We start from the raw sequence: 24599 nt of genomic DNA on the forward strand, positions 1-24599 counted from the left end.
CTGGCCTACTACATCTTCCAGGTTCACCGTGATTTGGTTCAGCCCATCCGAATCATCACCCTTGAAAACCATCTTTGAATGAGCTGCTAACTGGGCCTCACACAAGAATGTGCACACATACAAAATCATTCTGAATGCTAAGAAAATAAAGGGAACACTGCTATAGTCCTTCTGACAGAGTTTCTGTAACAATGCCTCATTCTTCATTTTTCTCCAAGTAAGGTAAGAATTTGTAGGAAGGCAGCAATAATTTTCAGAACAAGAAAGGAAACCAGTGACTTCTTGTGATTGGCAATTATTCTCTGGGTACAATGACCACTATTCCCCATTATTCTAATCTTCTTTGGTTCATTTACATTTATTGGATTCCCTGCTATTCACTAATAGCATCAAGGTGGATTATAATAAAAGAACACATAATACAAGAAATATAAATGAAAATCCCACAATCATAAAAAAAAAAAATAAATTAAAATTCGCTCAAGTAAAATTGAAAAAAATAGAATTTTTTTTTTAAAATAAACCAAGTTGAGCCACATATTAGTCTCATCTTATCCTGGAAGAACATCCTTCAGAAAATCAGACTTCTTCACCAAAGCTTGGTCAAAAAGCCAGGTCTGAGGGATAATGTAAGTTAGCCTGAGGGCTCCTGGGGGGCTAAATTCCAGATAAGTGGAACAAAGTAAGTGAAAGCCTTCGAATCTCCACAAGTGATAGAACACTTAAGAGACCTTGTAGAGAAGAAGTAAGGGACCTGGCAGGGGTAGAACTGTGCAGGCACTCAGACAAGTATTTAAGGATACCCCTACATAAACAAATTACATAAAAAGTGAGTTAATTAATTCTACTACTTCAAGCCTCAGTCCTTGCTCCCTCAGCTATGGTTGAGTAGTTCCGATACAAATTTTGGTTTATCTGAATTTGGAAACAGTACTCTTCAGCATGTTTGTACCCAGTGTCATATGCCCCATCCTTACCGTGAACTCTTTCTTCTCTTTCCAGTCGGAGCTGTTCCTGAATCATCTTCTGCTGCTCCTCCAGCTGGCGAGATCCCTCCTCTCTCAAGCGTATAATCTGAAATCAGGAATAGCAGAATCAGATGAAACTGAAAATACAGTTCATTTTGCAGCTATGTAACAGATTTGAGTAATTTGTCTGTAATAAACAATACTCATGGAAAACCCACATTCATTTACCATTTATCAGGCTCTGACGTTCCCAAACTCATGCATGTTTTCCCATCTGGATTTTGAAAAATACTAGCATGATCTAGAGAATAAATTATCACCTCTTGTTCTAAAGTTCTGGTGATTCGTATTTCTTCCTCTTCAGTCACTTGAGCTTGGGCTTCTCGTTCCCGAGCCTCAAGGTCTATGAAAAGCACAAAAAGAGGCAGTGTACTCATTCATCTGAGTGATGGAAAGTCAAGAAATAGGATCAATGCATTTTAACAACTACATTGTCTCCCTCTCACTTGTCCCCACCACAAGCACAAAGTAAAAGTAAATATCTTTTACATCTTGTGGATCTTTATTTCCAATGCCTGCATATTCATGCCACAGATAATTTGCAGGCTTTGGATTCAAGTGAGCTTTCAAAACCACATACCTCTCTTCTTCAAATGAGAGCACACGAAAGCTCATTTATGATAAACTTTTCGGTTTCTTCTTGTATTAGTCCAAGAAAAGATATTGTAAAGCATCCCTGGTTGTTAAGAGAATTCTTTCATGGAAAAAGTTTGTGACCCTCGACAGGTGAAGTTCAATGTCCCCAAGAATGCTTGGATCCACAGTGAGTCTCTTTGCGTGAACTGTTGTGACAGGCATTGACAGCAGTCTCACCACTTTGTTGTTTGGAAGCCTAGAAACCATGCTGATCAAATCCAACCCTAAGCCAAGAAAACAAAATAACTGTAGGAGGACCTTCGGTTTTCTTGTGAGCCAGGGGAACACCAAAGTCGGTGACAGATTGGAATTCCTGTAATAGGCGTGTACATGCATCTAATTCCTTCAGCCTGAAGAATAAAAAATGTAATGTATGATGTTGCTTGATCCTGCCAGCTGTGATGTCACTTAATGAAGGAAAGAACTGAAAAGCTCGAAGTAGGAACAAGAAACTAAACATCCCATTGGCATGCATTTATCAAAGTAGTATTGGCTGAACCGAAAGCCCACCAACAGGAAGCTGTTCGGATGAACAGGCAGCAACTTGAACGTTGACTCTATTGGACTTGGCCATTAAAGGTGCCCACACCACACTTCCTGAGAAATGTGATAGCCAGGTCAAATGAAAAGTATTGCACTGAGCAATCTTTGGGGGGGGGGGGGGGGGGGGGGGGGGGGGGGGGGGGGAAGCTGTTCATTCACAGACGAGCCTGGAGGGTAGGAGAAGTTCTGGATAAGATGGAACTCTCCAGTCTCTTTCTTAGGGATTACTGCCAAAGGTGATAGGTACATTTTTTTTGAAAAGGCTGATGTGAAAATGGACCTGCCATATTTCCCAGTGCTAACTCCATGTCCAATTTTGCTTGTACATTGGCAGCGTGTTGTATCACGGATGTAGAATTGGAGGTACTTGTCCCATCCAGGTGCCCCTGGAATGGAATGGGGAATCCATTACAGAAACCTTGGACAATCCGTTGTACCTCTCTGTGCTTGGGGTACCAGTCGAGCCAAGGGATCATAGCCAACAGGTCAATGGGTGACTGTACTTTGCCAAGTAACTATCTCCCTTTTACATTACTCTCTCTCATTGGCTTCTTCGAGCATTTCGTTACCAGGTGAGGAATAGTACAGGATGAACAAACTTGCTTGAACTTGTAGTCCTGGAAAGTGCATGTCGATCTGTTGTAACGCCAGAATAAGTTATCTTGTACCTGTGTTGCCCCTGTGTCCTGCGTGGTCGATAATGACTTCCTCGGCACCTGCATGTGGGCTCCTGCATCACTTGCCTTGCGTGTCATCTGCTTTACCCACAAGCTGACATCCTGTGTTCCCCAGAACATGAAATTATTTTCTTCCATCTTGTCCTGGAATTTCTCATCATAATTCAGCCATGCCCAGCCTTCATGTACCTTGTAATCTTCGAGGATGTTGTCTGCATAGCTTAGCATGGGGCCATATTGGGAAGGGTCATCATGCCCTATAACGCATATAATATGCAGGAAGGTGCAGGTCCAATTGATAATTTTCCTAGGGACTCTTCTCTCAGCACCGTGTGCCGCACCCTCATCCTTTCTCTTCCTCCTTATGGCCCTCCAACACCTTCCCTCCATGATATGAAATATGTCGATGTAAGATTGCTTTTGAATTTTCCTGCAAAGGGATTTGCAAATGCTCTCCCACAATTCAGATAGAGTGGTGAGCGCTGGAGGAACTCTGGATGCTTCACCGCCTCCTGCTGCTGGGGGATGAGGGCTATTATCGTCCATTGAGTATCTCAGAGGAGCTACCACTTGAACTAGAGCTGGCCCTATGCTTGTGCTTGGCCTTATGTTTTTTGTCGCATGCCGTCTTCCTCCATCAGCGTGTGCACTACCCTCAGCATGTACACTACCCCCCCTCACCCGGCCTCCCCTCTTGTCTCACCCTCAACAACTTCACTGTTCTGGGCTACTGGTCCCATGCTACCGGGTGCTGCGACTACAGTGGAATCTGTGGATTAAGCTGTGTTCCTGGGTCCTTTTTGGCGGCCAGTCAGACTTGCGATACGTCCATAATCAGTGGGTTCCCAAGGACCTCCTGCACACCCAGCGTGGTGCCAACGTCTACCGCTCCAGTGCTGCTCAAACTGACATGTAGAACTTCTTGTGCCCTTGGCTATGTAGGATGCTGTTTCCAGGGATGGGAGCTGACCAATGCCCCCATGATGGGTGGAATGGATATGGACCATTAAAACTCTTGTATGATGGGAAATCCCAGTGTGTTTCTCCACTGTGGGGACGAATGGCAGGGCCCCATCCAGGGACTGCACTGGGTGCACTGAGAACCCAAGCCCCTCTCTGCTGCCATATTGCATTATCATAGTTCATGTATCCTGGATGGCCAATGGCATGACCCTACCCTTCATATCCAGATTGCAAGTGTGGGCCCCTGAGAGCCGACAATGTGCCATCTGTATTTGCGCCGTTTCTGTACACCTAGCTGTGAGAGGACTCTGTTGATTTGCATTCCACCCGCTTTGTGGCTTTGTTCCATAGGGGCTCTGGTGTATGATGGAAGAAACTGGTGCCCCAATGAGGATGCCTGCTGCTGGTCATCCTCTGCATTCACTTTTGTAATTGTGGTCTCCCTTGCCGCATCTCAGGTTGGCGAGCTCTTCCACTCCTGCTGGGTCACGTTAGGTGAGGTCCCATCAGGATGTCCTCTCTGGTCAGTTATGTTGCGACCCTCCTGTCTCGCCACTATATCTCTCCCTCATCTCTGGTCGACGTGCTCCACACTGCCACAGTTGGTCGACTGTCTCCCCTTTTTCCATGCCATGATTTCGCCTGGGATTTCGGTGCGGGGGTCAGAATCAGGGCCATTTCGTAGGTGGCCCCTGAACGCAGACTGCTCCTGCACTGGCTCTGCCATGTCCGCTCTGGTAAGGGGGTGGTGGAAACAACCCAACGCTCCCTAAAATCTTAGGAATTGCTTTGATCAAGTGGCAAATTCTTCGCCTCAGTCCCATCCTATTCCTCCACCTTTCTTCTGCTTTTTATTTATTTTTTTTAATTGCCTAGTGGGGATTCAAACCCACAGGCAGCGATACCGCAAAAGCTGTGTGCTCTGTCAGGCTAGAGGCTGTTCCTAGCCATATGGGGCACCCTCCCCTCCAAGTGGATGCGACTGGACCACATATTGCCCTGCAATTGCTGTCCGCTGTTACGTTGCTAAACCTCTGCAACCCCCCTCCCCCCAGAAAGCCCGACCAATTGAGCAGCCTGCTGCTGGCTCCTTCCTACTGCACTGGTAAAGCAGCGATCTGAGGCACCACGTGGCAATTTTGTCTGCTGGTGCCCTATTGAATATGTGCATGATCGAAAGCTGGCCAGGAGCAAAGAGGCCAGAAATGCCTTGGTCGCAGCCTGTTTGTCATCAGCGTACAACTGCTCTTACCCCTCCCACTTGCCCAGCCGCGTCATCAGTACTTCAAGGAAGGAGAGGGGAGGGAGAGCTGTGTTGTGGCTTCCATTGCCCCGATGCAGCCACAGAGTCCCACCAGCTGGCTGTAACTGGGCCACCACCCGTGACACGCAGTTACAGGTGGGCTCCAGGTATGGGGCCACAGGCCCACTTATTTTCCCATAGATACAAAATGGCAGAAAACCTTTAGATCTGGATTACATTAGAGAATTTTTCCTTACCTAATTTAACTTTCTTCCTCCTGTCATCAAGTTTTTGAGTCCTCTTTGCTGCAGCCTTCTTGGCTTTTCTCACCTTATCATATGCAGCCTATGGAAAAAGCATCAAAACCACAAACACTATCAGGTAAGTCAGAGCTGTCTATAGGCAACACATTCATTTAGGAGAGAGCGAAAATAATGAAAGACAATTCCCTCTGGAATCTGCACTCCAGACTGAATGTGATGCTATGCCTCCTTGGTAAGTTCTAGCACATTATTTAAAATCTGAAGAATCACACATGGCACATACAAAAAATTCAGTGCACATCTTTAATGTCCTTGCTTGGTAAAGCAACAGGTATAATAATCATCTTCCTGCTGAACAACACCATCCTTCAGTGACAGATGTATGCATAGTCCACACTAGGACAATAAAAAAGAAAATTATTCCTTACCTGCTAATTTTCGTTCCTGGATCAGTCCAGACGGTGGGTTATGTCCCCCGTCCAGCAGATGGAGTCAGAACAGAGCTTGAGAGTGCCACCATATATACCAGTACACCCTCTGCTGGAGCTCAGTATAACGAATAGCAAAGCCCAAAAGAGCAAAACAATTTGGATCAAGAACTCCTAATTATGAAAGAACACTAAATATAACAAGAAACGGCCAACAAAAAGGCCACAAACAGCCAACTTGTGAGGAGCTGTGAACATCAATAGGAGAATTGAGAAGACAGAAGACAGCCACACGTAATAGCCCGAGCAGGAGCCCAAAATACCAGAGTGGTGGGCGTCTGGACTGATCCATGGTACTACAGGAACGAAAATTAGCAGGTAAGGAATAATTTTCTTTTCCCTGTACGTACCAGGATCAGTCCAGACGGTGGGATGTACCCAAGCTTCCCTAATTCGGGTGGGGCCCTGAGAGACCTGCTCGGAGTACCTGATCGCCAAAGTGCCCAGGGGCCGAAGGCGCCAGGTGTAGTCGATAATGCCTGGAGAACGTGTGAAGCGATTTCCATGTCGCCGCCCGACAGATTTCCTGTGGGGAGACGGAACGAGATTCCGCCCAGGACGCCGCCTGAGAGCGCGTAGATTGAGCTATGACGCCCCGAGGCGGGTCCCGACCCGTACCGATATAAGCAGCAGAGATGACGTCCTTTATCCAGCGCGCAATGGTCGACTTCGATGCCGATGAACCTTTCTTCGGGCCCGACCAGAGCACAAACAAATGATCGGATACCCGGAAGTCATTTGTAGCCTCCAGGTAGTGGAGAAGCGCGCGCTTGACGTCTAAATGACGAAGAGACCTCGATTCCTCTGGAGCGAACGCCGGGTGTTCCACCGTCTGATTCAAGTGGAAGGAAGAAACCACCTTCGGGAGGAAGGATGGCACTGTTCGAAGGGAGACACCCGCTTCCGAGAATCGAAGGTAAGGTTCCCTGCAGGATAATGCTTGCAGCTCCGAGATGCGGCGAGCGGAGCAGATGGCTACGAGGAATACCGTCTTGATAGTCAGATCCTTAAGAGTAGACCCGCGGAGTGGTTCAAAAGGTGCGCCCGACAGGGCCTGGAGAACCAGGTTGAGGCTCCAAGACGGACAGGGATCCCTGACCGGCGGTCATAGGTGCTTAACACCCTTAAGAAAATGTGCGATGTCCGGCTGAAGAGGAAGAGAGATCTCCTTCTGTACTAGCGCGTTCAGGGCTGCCACTTGAACACAGAGAGAATTATATGCGAGTCCCTTGTCCAGGCCATCCTGCAAAAACTGAAGAATCAGTGGTACCGTCGCCTCCGTGGGCCGGGCCCCATGATCGGAACACCAGGCCTCGAAGACCTTCCAGACTTGAACGTAGGCAACGGAAGTAGAAGGTTTACGGGCCCGTAGCATAGTCGAGATCACCGCCTCCGGATAGCCTCTGCGGCGGAGACGGCGCCATTCAAAAGCCATGCCGCAAGACAGAAGAGTTCTGCCTGCTCGAAAAATACCGGCCCCTGGTGCAGTAGACGAGGAAGATGACTCAGTCGTATCGGACCGTCCACCGCCATTTGAAGAAGATCTGCGAACCAGGGACGACGTGGCCACTCCAGGGCAACGAGGATCACGGACCCGCGGTGGTTTTCTATTCGGCGCAGGATCTTGCCCACTAGGGGCCAGGGGGGGGAAGGCATAGAGCAACTGATCTGACGGCCACGGAAGAACTAGAGCATCTACCCCCTCCGCGCCGCGTTCTCTCCTGCGACTGAAAAGCGCAGGGCCTTGGCGTTGAGGGCGGTCGCCATCAAATCCAGTCGCGGTGTTCCCCAACGGCGAACCAGTAGTTGCATCGCCTCGTCGGAGAGAGACCATTCACCGGGGTCCAGCTGCTGACGACTCAGGTAATCTGCCTGAATGTTGTCCACCCCGGTGATGTGAGAGGCCGCGATTCGGACGAGATGAATTTCCGCCCATGCCATCAGGAGCGTGGTTTCGAATGAGACATGCTTGCTCCTCGACCCCCTTGTCGATTGATGTAGGCCACGGTGGTTGCGTTGTCTGAGAGGATCAGTACCTCTCTGTTCCGAGTCAGGGGAAGGAAATGCTGAAGCGCCAGGCGCACTGCCCTGGTCTCCAGGCGATTAATCGGCCACCTCGCCTCCTCTGGTGACCACGTCCCCTGCGTGGCGCTTCGTTCGCAGATGGCGCCCCATCCCACGAGACTGGCATCGGTGGTCACCACCACCCAATTGGGAACTTCGAGCGAGACGCCGCGAGCCAAGTGAGACGGGACCAGCCACCAAGCTAGACTTTCCCTGGCAGTCGGTGGAAGTGGTAGGAGCACCTGATACTCCTGTGATACCGGTTTCCAACGGGAAAGAAGAGACGCCTGCAGGGGTCGCAGGTGCGCAAATGCCCAGGGTACCATGTCGATGGTGGAGGCCATCACTCCCAGGAGCTGCAGATAATTCCAGGCGGTGGGTTCCGACAAGGCAGAGAACTGACGTACGTGTTCCCTCAAGGAGTGGGCCTTGTCCGGGCGCAAAAACACCATGCCTTGCTGAGTATCGGAGCTCGCTCCCAAGAAGTCCAAGCGTTGGGAGGGCATGAGGGAACTCTTGGAGAGATTCACCACCCAGCCCAGGGAGCGGAGTACTTGTAGAACCCTGGCCATTGAAGCCTGCCCGTGAGTGAAGGACTTCGCGCGAATCAGCCAGTCGTCCAGATAAGGGTGCACTAGGATACCCTCCTTTCGAGCCGCCGCCGCCACAACCATGATCTTGGTGAAAGTCCGAGGAGCGGTCGCCAAGCCGAAGGGTAGAGCCCGGAATTGAAAATGCTGTCCGAGGATCTTGAAGCGGAGATAACGCCGATGAGCCGGAAGGATGGGAATGTGCAGGTACGCTTCCGTCAGATCCAGGGAGGCAAGGAACTCCCCCTTGTGCACTGCGGCAATCACCGACCGTAGGGTTTCCATGCGGAACCTGCTGACTCGCAGGGATCGGTTTACCTCCTTCAAGTCCAGGATGGGCCGAAAGGAACCGTCCTTCTTGGGTACGACGAAGTAGATGGAATAATGTCCCAAGCCCACCTCGGCGAAGGGCACGGGAACAATGGCCTCTATGCTCTGTAGCCGGTCTAGTGTTTGTTGAACCACCATCCTCTTGAGATCCGAACCGCAGGGGGAAAAGAGAAACCTGTCCCTTGGCGGACGGACAAACTCCAAAGCTTAGCCGTGCCTTATAGTGTCCAGGACCCACTGGTCTGTGGAAATATTTACCCACTCCTCGTAGAATTCTGTGAGACGGCCCCCGATGGTGAAATTGGAGGAGTGGGCTACTCTGGCATCATTGGGCGGACTTTGCGGGGGGGTTCCCCTGCCCTGGACCGTCTTGCACGGACCTCCGCCCACGAAAGGAACGCAACCAGGCCTGGGGCCTGCTGGGGGTTGACCGAGGGCCAGGCTGCCAGTACGACCTGTATCGCCACTGTGCCCTAGCCCTGGTTCTGGCTGAGGCAAAGGACCGGAAAGGGCGCTGTCTATCTTCGGGTAGCCGATGCACCGAGTTTTCCCCCAGAAACTTGATGATTTGGTCCAGATCCTCCCCAAAGAGAAACTTCTCCCGGAACGGAAGGGAGCCAAGACTCGACTTGGAGGAGGCATCCGCCGACCAGTTACGGAGCCACAGAAGCAGACGGGCCGCTACCACCGACACCATGGACCTCGCCAGCACTCGAAAGAGGTCATACAGAGCGTCCGCCCCGTAAGCTATGGCAGATTCCAGGCTGTCCGCCTGGGCGGCCTCTTCGGGAGGTAACTCCTGAGACGTGAGAAGTTGTTGAACCCAGAGTAGACTGGCCCGCTGTGCAAGTGAGCTGCACATGACGGCACGCATCCCTAGAGCGGAGACTTCAAAAACCCGTTTAAGGAAAGTCTCCAGCTTGCGGTCCTGCGTGTCCCGTAGGGCCGTCCCGCCTGTGACCGGGATTGTCGTCCTCTTCGTCACCGCCGAAACTGCTGAGTCCACCTTGGGAACCCTAATGAGATCCAAAAAATCCTCCAGCAGGGGATACAATTTTTCCATGGCACGGGTGACCTTCAATGACGCCTCAGGAGTGTCCCATTCCCTGGTGAGAAGCTGTAGAAAGGACTCATGAATGGGAAAGGCCCGCGCCCTAGGCCGGAGGGCGGCAAGAACTGGGTCCCCTTTCCTTGAAGACGTAGCGACAGCAGGGGCCACTGGCGCTGGAGGATCCGGTGGAGGATCAAGGTCTAGCTCCTGTATAATCTGGTGAATGAGCTCATCTAGCTCTTCCTTCTGAAAAATCCGTAGTGCGCGTGGATCGTCTCCATCCGCCTGCCCGTCAGTATGCGCTGTGTCCGGCGGATCCGAGAGGTCAAAACCTGTTGGTGAAGCCACCCCCGCGGCACGAGGCCGGGATGGCAAACCAGTGGTCCCTGGGACAGGGCCAACCGGGTTCTGAGAACCGGGAGGGGCAAGCGAAATCTTAGGGGTCTTGGGAGGAGGAGGTCCCATGGAGGGACCCCCCTGGCCTACCAGTCCCTGCAAATAAGCACTGTGCATCTTTAAAATAAAGTCAGGAGAAAAGAACGGCAAGCTGGATGACATCCCCGAGGAGGGGCCCTCCTGAGGCCCCCGGTCGGGCAAACCCCCCTCAGAAGCCCGATTCGGGAGAGAGAACTCTCGATAGACCCCTTCCCCTTCTGGAGACCTTGCCGCATCGCGATCCGAATCAAAAATGGCCGCCGTTCCCGCCAATGGCGGCAAAGTGGCTGGCCCGCGCTTCCCGGGCTGTGGGGAGGGCGGAACTGAAGTAGAGCCAGGACCGTGCGAGGTGCCTTCCCCCTCGGGGAGGCACCGCGGACAAACCCCCTCCCTCGAAAACCGAGACCCCGGCTCTCCGCAGGTCTCGCACCTTGAGGACCGCGGCATGGGAACTCCGGGTTCAGAAACGCCTCGGGGGGGGGGGGGGGGGGGGGGGGCCTGAAAGAGTGAAGCGTGCCGCGGGGGGGCCTGAGTGGCCTTCGCAACCCGCCGAAGAGGTCCCAATTCGCCGGGGGATTCCCCCTGTTGGCGCAGCCGAACCCGCGAAAAAGCGTCGCCGGGCCGCAGGACCGTCAGCCGTCGCGTGAAGAGGCCGGCACCACCGGCATCCACGGGGCACCGTCTTGAAAAGGAAAATACCTGTTGAAAAATAAAAAGGTGTCCACTTACCCCAGCAAAGAAGAAGGGAACAGCGGAGTGAGGCAGAACAGAGCAGAGACACGCCTCCTCAAAAATTAGAACTTACTTTTTTTTTTAAAAACTTAACTTGATCCAAAATGCTTAAAGAAAGTGACAGGAAAAGAAGCTCAGAAGAAAGAAAGAAGATTGGGATCCTGTCACCCTGGGGAAGTCACTGGTTTCCCCAACTCTCATCTGCTGGAGTCAGAAAGATACTGGGCTCCAGCAGAGGGTGTACTGGTATATATGGTGGCACTCTCAAGCTCTGTTCTGACTCCATCTGCTGGACGGGGGACATAACCCACCGTCTGGACTGATCCTGGTACGTACAGGGAATGCCTGCTAAAGATGCAGCAAATATCTTGCCACATGTACCGATAATAAACCTTAGAGGAATAAAGTTACAAGATAACCAAGCATAGAAAGTGATTAGATCACACTAACACAGAATTCCCGAAGTTTCCAAATATATTGCATATTTATATATCTTTCTGTCTTGGCTATTCAAATCATTATGGCAAGATCTAATAAGCATCTTTATGTTTTCAATCCTTTAAAAATTCTTTTGAGGCAACTTAACCTGACTGAGTGAAAGATGGCTGGAGTGCGGACACAAAAAAAACTCCTCCCAAACTGCTGTGCAACTCTCTTCTGCAGGCCAGTCAAAGCCTATAGATCCTAATCTTCTGAATTAGAGAGGCAGCAGAATTAGGTCATCAGAGGAGGGGGTGGGTGCCCTACTCAATAAAATATACTTAATCATATATTAAACAAATGAAGAAAACACTGCATTTTATGATGGTCTTTATTTAATGAGTGCTCTTAATAACTGTGTTAATAAAAAAATTAATGGTTTTAGATTGCTGTTGATCCATTCACATAGTGAAGGTTGGTATAAACAAAAGAATGTAAGATGTGCCCTGCTGGATCAGACCAAAGGGCCTTTGAGCCAAACATTCTGTCTCTTGTCTCTAGCACGTACCCTGCAGATCCCAAAGAGGAGACTGATTCCTTTTTGCTCACTCCCAGACATAAGTGGAAACTTTCCCAAAGTCTAATCGCCTAATAACTATGGACTTTTCCTTCAACATTTTTCTTATTTAAATACACTTCCTTTTTTCCCAGCCCCATGTATCTAGTTTCTCTTTTCCATCCGGAGTACATTTTTCTCCTCAACAATTACAGCTACTGCTTCCAGGTGAAGGAGGTTCTTACTTTCGCTGCTGCATCTGTGAGCACTTCTAATGCTTGAGACAGCTGGTGGAACAGCTCCGCTGGAGCACATGGAGAGAAGGTCCAGGTGGAGGACAAAGGGAAGAGACAGGATATAACCAGGTTTGAATACAAAAAAAAAATCAGAACAAATGATAATTAGCTGAATTAGTCACAATACACAGGGATCTGTCTCCATGTGTATCCATATGCAACACTATCCTCATGAAAACAATAGTCCAAATAAACAATATTCTGTTTAATACACTATAGGCTGCAGGAATAATCCATCTTCCAAGCATAAATCTGGATTGAGCAAAAGATTATTATTGTTTTCAATATCTCCCTTTCAATCCTGCCATTTTTGTATTCCCCTTCCCAAATGGCATGCAGGCAGCTTAATGGACTCTCACTGACCTAGTGGCTGGAAAGCTGCCTCCACTGAGGCACAGCTTCAGTGTTCCTTGTTAGCCAGCAGAGGCAGTCATAGTAGCAAAGGCAGTCTTCCTTCCTGGCAGGGCCAGTGTTAGTTGAGGGGAAGAGATGACAACCAGGGAAACTGTCTGGAGCTGCAATTTCATAAGGGACCCTGCTGCCAACAAAACAGAGCTGAAGGCTTCACAGTGCTATGTTAAGAGGCATGCTCATGACCCAGGGGGCATGTATTCAGTAGATAGTGGGTAGAGGCAGAAAGAGAATTAATCGGTGCATTGACTGGTACACATTCAGGATCCCAAAATAATTTCTCTCTCTTCCTACTTCTGCCTGCTGCCAATTGAACATGTACACACACACTGTGACAGGATGGGCCATAAGATGGGAGGGATGGAACAGAGGTTCATTGGTATTGTGGGGGAAAGACAGTAAAAACTAGAGGATTGCCAGGATGGGGCAACTAAGGAAGAAAACTTAGAGGTTCGCTTGAGAAGGCTGGGGAAGTGAGGAAAAAAGTATGGAGAATCACAGGGAGCAAGAGGGAGAAGAGGCAGTTAAACAATGGACCCAGGATTGAGGGAGTTGGTGGGAATGAGGGGAGAAAGTGGTGCAGGGCATGGAAAAGAAGATTCGGGATTAGTGAATGGATGAAGAGGATTAGGGATTAAGGAGGTGAAATAAGGGGAAAGGTCAAGGAATCAAAGGGAGCAGACCCAGGATAGCATGTGTGGCAGAAGATGCTGTGTGGGAGTGGGGAAGAGAATCCAGGATCTAAGGGGATGAAACGAAGGTCCTCATTACTTAGTTTTTGTCCTGGGCCCCAGCATGTCTAACACTGGCTCTGCTCCCTCCCTAAACTGAGAGCACCACTGCCATGACATTGTTAGGCTTGACCAACCCCAATGTATTAGAGATCCAAACCTTGCTCACCTGTGCCACAGCACTACAGCCTGAGCTACAGTGACAGCCTCCTCTAGTCTTAATTATTTTATCATATTGATTGCTTGCCATATCAGAATATCCATCACAGTGAGATACAATAAAACAATTTATATATATATATATATACAGACCATAAAAAAACTTACTAAAATAACATTCTAAATATCTAATTCAGGTCACAAAACATTTCAGAAATGAACAATAGTGGTAACAGGTTGCCTTCCACAATTGTGTGTGAATTGTAGATGACAAACGTCAAGCATAATCTAGTCAATAGTGGGATGAGCAGCAAGAACGCCCATTGTAACATTTATATCAGATACGGCCTTCAGACAAATTCCACTATAAGCATAGCTAAACATTTCCATCTTTAATTAACTTTGCTATAAATTGTGAAAAAAAGATCTTAATATAACACTAGACATGGGTTCATGGTCCTTAAGGGTGAGACAGTCCACAATGTCAACTATGATGAGAAAAGAAATGTATGTATGTATATATGTATGTATAGTAGGTATAGGATATTGTTTTAGTGCAAAAAATAAATATATTAGTTGAACAAGATCTGGATCACAAATATCATGAGAATTTGAGTCCAATCTTAAAAGCCTATAGTAACGATCAAAAAATATCTCCAGGTCAGACTAAATCAACCCCAATCATTATTTTTAGACTTGAAAAATTGAGTTAGCTGACTGACTGGAGAATAAAGGTGTACAAGTGTTTGTACTGAATTTTCTCCATGTGTGCCACCTCATGCATTCAACCAACCATGATATTGTAGAACAGTGGTAGTCACTTCTAGTAACTGAAGACCACAAACAGGTCAGATTTTCAGGATATCCTTAGTGAGATAGATCTGCATGCAGCTGAGGCAGTGTGCAAGCAAATCCATCAAGGATATCTTGAAAACAATACCCATTTGCAGTCATCGAGGACTGGAAGTGAATACACTGTTGTAGAAACACATAACAGGCTAAGACAACAGGATGAATTAGCTATGACACGTAGGTGACATTATCCGATAGCGCTGAATGGTCTCTCTCTCTATTAGCTCATAGACTTTTTGCTCTAAGCATGTGTAGGCGTTCTTGCTTGGATGTTACCTTGTGAGCCCCTCAGGTAATTTTAGAGCTAAGTCTAGCTAGGTACTCGATGCTTCAGAGAAGCGAGAGAGTATTTAACATGGTTAATTCATCCTGCTGTCTATGGAGAACACTGTTTATGATAAGTAAATTTGCTTTCTCAGTCGACAAGCAGGGGTGAATTAGCCATGTCACATGGGAAGTCCCAAGCTGAGGGCTGCAGTGGAGCATTTACTGAATAAGCAAACCAGATTCCACCATGGTGAATAGACTACTGGGTGAACAGGCTACACAAAACTGCTTGTGCAAATTTACTGTTGCACTTTGATAAATTGTCCATAGATTGTCCAGACAGTAATGGTACGCAAAGATATGCACTGACAACCAAGTTGCAGCTTTGAAAATGCCACTGATGCAGTCATAGCTCTCATTTGATGAGTCTTAACTGAGTCTGTAATCTGAAAGCCTGCTAGTGCTAATAATCTGCAATATAGTCTGCTAGCAAATTGGACAAAGTATGTTTGGCAACTGCTATACCCAGTTGGTTAGGATTGTAAGAGATGAATAGTGGTGGTAGAGTTCTCTTCCAGTAGTAAACCAAAGCTCTTGTACAGTTCATCTTCATCAGCATTTGGCCTTGGAAAGAATGTAGGTAACATGATGGCTTGATTTACATAAAAAGATGATACTATTTTTGGTAAAAACTTTGGGTGGGTGTGGAGCACTACTTTATTGTGGAAGAACTGCATACAAGGAGAGTAATGAAGCAATGCCTGAAGCTCACTGACATCTGGTTGAATTGACTACAACAAGGAGTAATACTTTCCATGTGAGACTTTAGAGAAACTGACTCTAATGGTTCAAAAGATGACTTCATACACTGAGCTAGAACCACATTAAGGTACTATGGAACAGTTGGCTTGGTCACAGGAGGTTTAGTATGCCACAGGCCTTTCCTAAATTTTGACACTAAAAGGATGAGTGGAGATTGGTTTACTTTCTATCTGCACATGATAGGCCACTATGGCACCAAGAAGCACTCTCACTGACAAAGCACTGAGAATTGAGGAGGAAAGAAAAAACAAGTACCAAAGCAGCTCTCACGGTTCGCTTGCAAACAGGTTCAAAGTGCTTTGTTGACACCAATATGATAATTTCCATTTTAAGCCATAAGCTCTTCTAGTCAAAGGTTTTCTGGTGGATATTATTATATCCTCAACTTCCTTGGATAAGGAGAATGACGTGATCAGCGAGTGCTCAACATTCAGGCTGTCAAGTTGAGAGGGAAGGTAAAAATGATATAGTTGACCCTGCTGTGGTTCTCTGAAGATAGGTGCTTAGAGCCAACAGTGGTAGAGAAAAGGTTATTTAAATGCTATAAAATATAAATATTAAATAATAAATGTACCTTATGGAGAGGCAAAGTGCCATGCAAGGCATCAGCATAAACGCCCTCTCAAATAATTGTACTGATTACATACCTTTATATAGAATTTTTACTTGTACATTTTCATCCCCAAACTAGGCTACATAATTATCAAAATTTCTGTGATTAGGTTATTTGTTTATAATGGAAAGCCAAATGGTCAAATGGTAATTTGTTCTCGACCTCCACACTAATTATCTTTTCCTCATATGTAAATGATGGCTTGCAATTAGTTGGAATGTCAACTAGCCTTGTATCTGTTCAAGAAAAGTTCTATAATCTTAGATGGCATGTTAACTGACCTTATATCTGTTCTATAATCTTGTAACTCTGCATCTTTAACTTGCAGCGTCTGTGTGTCTAAGAAAAGAAGTCCGAGGCTGAAGCACAAATGTCATGCTTATAATGTTGCTAGTAATTATAAAACTGCCTGTAATAAAAAATACTTAGGAGAACAAGAATAATGACTTCATGTCTGACATGTCAAAAAGCGTTTCACTGCCTCTTCACCACTTTCCTTTACAAGCCATGTCTGTAATGGGGACTATAAGCACCACAACAAGGATGTTGTGATGCTTACATCATCCCCATCGATCTCTCTGGGGGATGATTCATCCTTGACTCAATAAGTATGTATGTGTGTGTGTGTGTGGGGGGGGGGGATGAGGCACATTTGTACTAGATATGCAAATCACACATGTCTGGGCTATGCTGGTGCACTAAGTATCAGGTGGGCCTGGTTTTTGAGCGATTTCTGTACCAGCAGAATCGGTGAGAAAGGGTAAATGAGATCTGCATTCCAGGTAAGCGAAGAGTATCCTGAGTGGATCTGAGATTTCTATGAAGCACAGAACAACATTTTTCCATGTTTCCGTTTTCCTCCAACAGAAAGAGGTCAATTGAAGGATGTCCCCAAAAGGTCAAACAGTCCATTGTTGTTGACTGAAGAGACCATTCATGAGGGCAAAATACCCTGCTATGCTAATGTGTTGGTGATTCCCAGAAGGTAACATAGAAACATAGAAATGACGGCAGAAGAAGACCAAACGGCCCATCCAGTCTGCCCACAAGCTTTCACACTTCTTTTTTTTTTCATCATAATTATCTGTTACTCTTGGCCCTTAGTAAACTTTTGGTTCTAATTCCCTTCCACCCCTGCCATTAATGTAGAACTGCATCTAAGTGAAGTATCTAGTTTAAATTGGTTAGGGGTAGTAACCGCCACAATAAGCAAGCTACTCCCATGCTTGTTTACCCAGCCAGTGCAATTCAGTCCTTGTTGGTTGTTGTCTGAATATAAATCCACTGTTCTTCATTCCCTCACTGCCGTTGAAGCAGAGAGCTATGCTGGATATGCACTGAAAGTGAAGTATCAGGCTTAATTGATTCAGGGTAGTAACCGCCATAACAAGCAAGCTACTCCCCGCTTTTTTGTGAATGCAAATCCTTTTTTCCCCATATTTCCTTTTGCCGTTGAAGCATAGAGCAATGTTGGAGTCGCATTAACCGTGTGTATGTTTATTGAATAAGGGTATTATCTCCAGGTAGTAGCCGTCATTCCCGCAAGCCACCCTCTCTTCATTCACATCCTCTAGACTTTATGGATCCACAGTGTTTATTCCTCGCCCCTTTGAGGTCCTTCACAGTTTTGGTCTTCACCACTTCCTCCGGAAGGGAGTTCCAGGCATCCACCACCCTCTCCGTGAAGAAATACTTCCTGACATTGGTTCTGAGTCTTCCTCCCTGGAGCTTCAAATCGTGACCCCTGGTTCTGCTAATTTTTTTCCAACGGAAAAGGTTTGTTGTTGTCTTTAAATCATTAAAACCCTTCAAGTATCTGAAAGTCTGTATCATATCACCTCTGCTCCTCCTTTTCTCCAGGGTGTACATATTTAGATTCTTCTAAAATATGTATACCCTGTACAAGGCAGATCGCTTGAAGACTTTTTTTTAATGGTTGCATAACCATTCCCATACCTTTATGGCCTGCTGGCAGAAAATGACCCTGTGTCTCTCTGCTCGTTGACATAAAACAAGCTATTTGATTGTCGGTTTGAATGAGAACTCTCTTCCCCTTCAGGAGACAGGAGAAAGCACTTAAGGAATGTCTGATTGCTCGCAGTTCCAGCAAATTGATTTGAAATTGGCTTTCCACTAATGACCAAGTCCCTTGGGTTCATAAGACACCTGTGTGCACTCCCCATCCTTTGAAGGAAGTGTCTGTTGCTAATGTCACCTAATGAGGTAGTAGACAGAGTGGTACCACTCCTGTAAGGTGGAGGGGGGTCTAGCCACAAGTAGAGGTCTTATTTCATCTCTTGACAGGCTGACTAAAGATGTCAGGGGCTGGGTTAACTGATCCAAATGGAGGCAGAGGCCCCACTGCAGGACTTGCATGTGGAGATGCATTAGTGATACTACATGAACCGTGACTGCCATGTGGCCAAGAACAACCAGTACTTCCCTGGCTGTTGTCTTTTGTCAGAAAATGATATGCTATGGATTTGAGGATGTTGGCTTGATCTATCAGAAGGCTTTCTCCTGCAGTGAGTCTATTCATTTCCTGAATAATTTGATTTTCTGAGACAGGATCGGGGCTAACATTTTTTTTACAAATTCACTAGGAATCCTAGAAATTGTAGTTGTTGAATTGTCTTCTGTAGGGAAGTCAACACTCCTTTGCAGGAAGTCGCAATTTTCAGCAAGTCATCCAAGAAAGGGAAAACACAGAGTTTCATTGCTACTACAGCCAGGCATTTGATAAAAAGACACTGGGTGCCACTGAAAGACCAAAGGGGAGTACTTTGTACTGGTAGTGGAAGGATTCCATCACAAAGCATAGATAGTGCCAATAGGAGAAATGGATGGGTATTTGGGCATAGGCATCTTTCAGATCCAGGACACCGTCCATTCCCCCGCTTGGATGAAAGGCACAATCGTATGGAGGGAGTTCATCTTGAATTTTTATCATAGTAGAGTCTTGTTAAGACTTCTTAAATCCAGGATAGGTCTCAATCCCCTGGTTTTCTTGGGGATACAAAAATAGTAGGAATAGAACTCCTGGCCTGTTAGAGGAGTGACTCCACTTCCAAGCAGAGCTGAGCAGAGTGAGACAGATCCATATTGAAGACTGAGCAATGAGGAAGTGTTGAAAATTGGGAGAAACGCAAGTAGTAACCAGATTCCATAATCTTGAGCACCCGGCGATCTTGTGCCATTCCTCCAGGAGAGAAGGATTCTCACCCTTATCAGAGAGGATGAGTGCTGGATTTGGAGACTGGTCCAAAACTTTGTCCAGGTTTTGGATGGCCCTGCTGTGTTGCTTTTTGTTGCCGTCTTTTGCACTGGCGCCCTGGAGTTGGAAGTTGCTGTTGTTGTGGCAGCAGAGGAAGAGCATGATACTGCCAAAATTGCCAGTAGGGGCATCTCTGAAAGTACAATCACTTAAAAGCGTAGTAGGGTTGCCTTCAAGTTGACTGTTGTTCACAGTTGGTTGAGAGCGAATGAACTGCTACATGTTACTCCTTGATCTGAGCAACTGTTTCTCTGAATTTGTCTCCAAAGAGGTGATCTCCCAAGCAAAGAACGATGTCATGAATATCATCGTGTAAGCTTCTCGCCCTCAACCAGGCCATTTGACATGCTCCTATAGAAGCTGTTGAGGAGCAGGCCATTGTGTCAAACACTTTGTAAACTGAACGAATAAGATGGCATATATATTATTTCGCTTTTAGGAGCAGTTGCAGGCATGCACAGTAGCCATCAATTGGAGCAAGGAGCAGTTTTGGTTTTTGAACGCAAACATGCAAGTATTGCAGCATGCAAAACTAGTGAGTGGAAATGTGAGCATTAAGCAAAATGTCCAGCAGCCTGGTATCTTTCCCTGATAGAGTATTTGAGAATATTCTTGTTGTCTTTGTTTTAATGCTAAGTCCACCACAACTGATTGGTGAGACAGTTGTACTACTCCAAATCACAGAGTTTTCTGGACATTATACATTAGGTCTAACTTCCAGGCTACTGGAGCACAGGAAATCAGGTTCTCCCAAATTTTCTTTGTAATTCTTGCAGGTTCGAATGGCTGCCAGCTCTACCAGGGTATCTAATCAGGAGAAAGTCAAAGACTTCTGTATAGGAGTCTTTGTCCTTATGGACATTAGCTCCTAGCATTCTACCCAACTTATCTGGGAACCTAGAATAGTAGAGGTCCTCCAGTAGAGATGAATGTTCTGGAGGTTTAGATAGGGGTTGGAGGGCATTCCTGATGATCCCTCCTCTGATCTAAGGGGAAGAGGAGGAACTAATCCAGGAACACAATAATGAATTAGATGACAAAACGAGGGAATCTTGTTCTCCTTGGAGGGGAGTACTCCTGGTGAACATCCTTCAACTGGATGTGGAGGGTTTTTTTCCCTGATCTATTTATTTAAATTTCTATCCCACACACATTTATATACATAACCTTAGTGTGTACAAGATAAACAGGATAAAACAATAATATACAGGTATAGCAAAAGCAACAATGCAGGCTGATTAGTTTTGGTATGCTATAGTGAAGAAATGGTTTTTAATGCTTTTTTAAAAGACTTTAATGTCAAGGCAGTCCAAAGAACTCTGGCAGTGAGCTCCAAAGGCATGGGCCAGCAACCAATAAAGCTCTATTTCTGGTGATATCAAGTCTGGTAAATTTCATGCTGGAACTTCCAATAAACGTTTATTGGCCGAGTGCAGTTGTTTGGTTGGTTTATATAGGCAAAGAGTTGAGGCAAGTCATATGGATGAGTCATTATTCAACAGGTTGTAAGATGAGGTTCAACACTTTATACTGTATTCTCCAGGTAAAGTGTAACCAGTGTAATTTCATGAGCGAGGGCATCATATGGTCAAGGTAAAAGGGACTCCTCCTTGGAAAGGAGAGAGTTTGGAGCATGCCCTCTTTGTCTTTAGCCACCAGGGGGTAAACTAAATCTTCACCAACTCTGCCACTTGGACCAAGGGTACCTGTGCCCTTGGCTGGGCACTGAGAGTGGAACATCCTCTTCAGAGACTAAGATGGAATCTTCTGGTACATCTTCTGGACTTTGTAAAATTTGACCCAAGATCTGGTTAGAAATAATGGGCACCACAGAGCAGATGGGATCTGATGTGTCCAGTCGCAGGCCTTAGTCCAATAGCCTCAGAGAAATTACCCATGAAAAAGATGGTGATAAGTCTATCTCCCTCTTCATTTGCCATTCTCCCCAAGTGCATGGAAGGAACTGGCAATTTAATGAAAAGTTATATCTGTAACACAGAGGCCCTGTGCATCAATGGTGCAGATCCTTGCTCAGAGTATCAAGGTGTTGAAGAGGGGATCATAATCAATGACAGTGCTAGATGCATCAAGTGCAATGTGTCAACACAAGTGCTCAATGCATCAATGAGTGGTGTGTCAATGACATCAGGGCTATATGCATTGACTGCATCGTCAGTGTCAAGTCTCCATGCTTCTTCAGCACTGGTTGCACCACCGGCTCCAAAGAGTGATGCTTCTTTTTACTAGGCCATGAGCTCCATGATGCACATGCCAGGCTTACTAGCACCTGAGAATGGCGCCTTTTCTGCTTATCTGAGCCCAACAAGGTGGAGGAGGCCCAGGCCTGCTCCAACAAAGGAGGAGGCTTGCTCAAGGAGCTCCAGCTCAACTTGGCCCCCGTGTAGCTTGAAGAGGCTGTGCTCCAGGAGGAGGAACGGTTGTTCGTCAGAGACTTAAGCAGTTCCTTCATCTTCCAGGATCTGGATGTCTGTGAGCAGGAACATCCAACCATAGTGATAGCAGTTCAACTGGTCATGGTTCGGTCCTAGGCACCAGTAACAAATGTCATGTCTATCAGCAATGGACATTTTCCTACCACATACACAATCTTTGAAGCCACTGATGGTGGGCTTCTTCATGCCGGACATCTTATTTATTTCTTTTAAGAGCACTGAAAAGTGCAAGACAATGTAGTAATCGAAAAAAGTTATAAAACTGAAGATACCAATAAATATTAAAGAAAACTGGAGAGACGGGGTACATGTCCATGCTGATGCTCGGATGAAAAAAAGACTGAAGGACTCATGAGACAATGCCACATGGAAACTTCCACACATTCTCAGTAGCAAAAGCTCTATGACCTAAAAGAGAAGGGTTTGTTTGGTGTCATCAGATGACTTCACCCACATGTCATGACTAATTCAGCCCCGCTAGAAATTATAGTACTACAATTCTGGATTTGAAAAACCCAATAGAGTTTATATTATTAAAAACCATAGTATTGGCAGATGCATAAAGTGGATTAATTTACTCTATTGCATAAAATACATATTGCACATGCACATGTTGTGATGGACCTTAAGTCATATATGGAAATTTAATTTCCACTTACCTTTGCAAACTGAAGTCTCAACTAAACCACTACCCAGACTGGTATTTTTTGGATCTCCAATGTGGAAGAAAAACCCATATTTTATCATCAGCTAAAACATATGATTTCTGAATTTCCCCAATCAGCTTTCCATAAGAGATGTCAATTCCTGACCTGTCACAGACTCACTGGCTGTATAAAAAGGAACCAGGCCATCAGTTGCCAAATTCAGGCCCCCGTCCTTCCAATGTTAGCTGTCATATATCCTATGTACCACAACATTACTCCAAGGGTCTTATTCAAGAAGGATATTTTCCATGTGGACAACACAGTAAAAAGTAATTTTTGGATAAAGCCCTGTGTCTCTTTACAGTCCCCTCCTCCAATCCCATGGCACACACATGATATACCTAGTATAAACACACATTTTGTCTTTATTTTAAAACAGCTATTTATTTCATAAAGTTTATATTCTTGAGAATAAACCAAACATACAATAACCTTCCTTGAATTTCTGATTTACTTGCAGCTGTTTGGATACACTGCATCATCCGCTTACACCTTGACTGTATTCTCCATAAAGTAGTATTATTAGTATTATTTGTGTAATGCATTGGTAGTATGTGCAGCATAGTACAAGTTAAACAGAATATGATGAATTCATAATAAGTCCTGCAACTGAAATAAATACAGGAGCTCCCAGTCTTGTGCAGCCCACAGTCCATGTGGGAGGAAAGGAATACAAGAGAAGTTGGAGAGTGTTTGCTTTCATGGAGCTTAAAGTGTAGATATATTAGAGAGACAGAGATAGATTCTCATGATTTTCAGCACATAAAGGGTTTATTCAGTAATTAAACATAAAATACTTTTGCTAAATTAAACATTCTGCTTAACACCCATTAACACTTCAAACCTTTTCTCAATGACATGACTTTTTGAATATTTTCAAATCTTATAAAATCATTTACTTATGAATGATTGATAAAGCAGCCATGAAACAGAAACGCACAAATTTCAGTTATCAAAAGCCATATAGTCAGCAGAAATTAAATTCTGTAACAGAAAAATTAGCTTCCATTGTATTTCTGTCTTGATTATGGTGAAATTTAGTCTTAGCTGTTAATTTCCTTTCCTTGAGTCCTGCTACACAAGTCCAGTCCAGACTAGTGGGTTATCTACACTTTATAGAAGATGGAGACAGAGGACCCACCCTTTTTCAGTGGCATTATCAATTGTTATATAGGCTGGTGCTCCACCGGCAACAGCCAATATTCTTATGTCAAAATAATGGAAGATACCAACTTCCCCTAACATAATTAATTTTAGGAGCAGTAAAGAGATACTTTGTAAACAGAAGGGGCAGAGGAAACTCTTCTGTCCATTTTTCCTGATCTGAAAGCAAACTTTGCTGAGCAAGGGCCGTATCCCATGTATCTCTGTACAGCACTGCATATGCCAAGCAGTGCCACAGGAGAAATACCTTCAGTACCTGAATGTAATCCTGCTTTGAAGAGCCCGTAAAAGCGGAATATAAATCAAATAAATAAAAAGTGTGTGTCCTCTATTTCCATCTGCTGGTAGGTAGAGATAACCCACTACTCTGAACTTGACTGGGGTAGCAGGATAAGGAAACAAAAGGTCGATACTCATTCAGCCAGCAAGCAGGTAAAGTTATACATGAAACTTTATCCAGATATTCAACAGGACTTAGCCAGATAAGAAAGCCACTGAATATAAAGTTCTGCACATAAATTTACTTGAATAACTTTAGGCCAGATATTTTACAACCAGACTTATGCATGCAACTGGATAGCTCTCAATATGTACACATACCGACTAAAGTTTAGCCCCACCCCCAGATCACCTCTTTTTATCCAGATCAATTTTGTATACACAATTTGTTTGCACAAAATTTATCTGCTCAGCAGAGGGAAATAGTCAAATCTTGGTTTTTGCTCAGCCAACTCCAAAAGTTAGCTGGCAGGACAAAAGCCTTTGAATATCAACCTTTACAAATCAACAAATTCTCTAATATTAAAATTTCACATCTCTACATAAAAACAG

The 24599-nt window shown here is 45.7% G+C and overlaps 1 protein-coding gene across 1 annotated transcript in view; it reads right to left on the minus strand.

Moving 5' to 3' along the window:
* DNAJC17 (DnaJ heat shock protein family (Hsp40) member C17) overlaps nucleotides 1-24599 on the minus strand; it is an 89083-nt gene that overhangs the window by 43413 nt on the left and 21071 nt on the right. The window contains exons 3-6 of the mRNA XM_029598584.1: nucleotides 12265-12323; nucleotides 5348-5435; nucleotides 1289-1371; nucleotides 978-1074 (exon numbers count right to left, since the gene is read on the minus strand). Coding sequence (XP_029454444.1) covers nucleotides 978-1074; nucleotides 1289-1371; nucleotides 5348-5435; nucleotides 12265-12323 — 327 coding nt within the window. The remainder of the gene's footprint in view (nucleotides 1-977; nucleotides 1075-1288; nucleotides 1372-5347; nucleotides 5436-12264; nucleotides 12324-24599) is intronic.

Source organism: Rhinatrema bivittatum, chromosome 4 (genome assembly GCF_901001135.1).
Source record: "Rhinatrema bivittatum chromosome 4, aRhiBiv1.1, whole genome shotgun sequence".
In the NCBI taxonomy this organism is placed as follows: Eukaryota; Metazoa; Chordata; class Amphibia; order Gymnophiona; family Rhinatrematidae; genus Rhinatrema; species Rhinatrema bivittatum.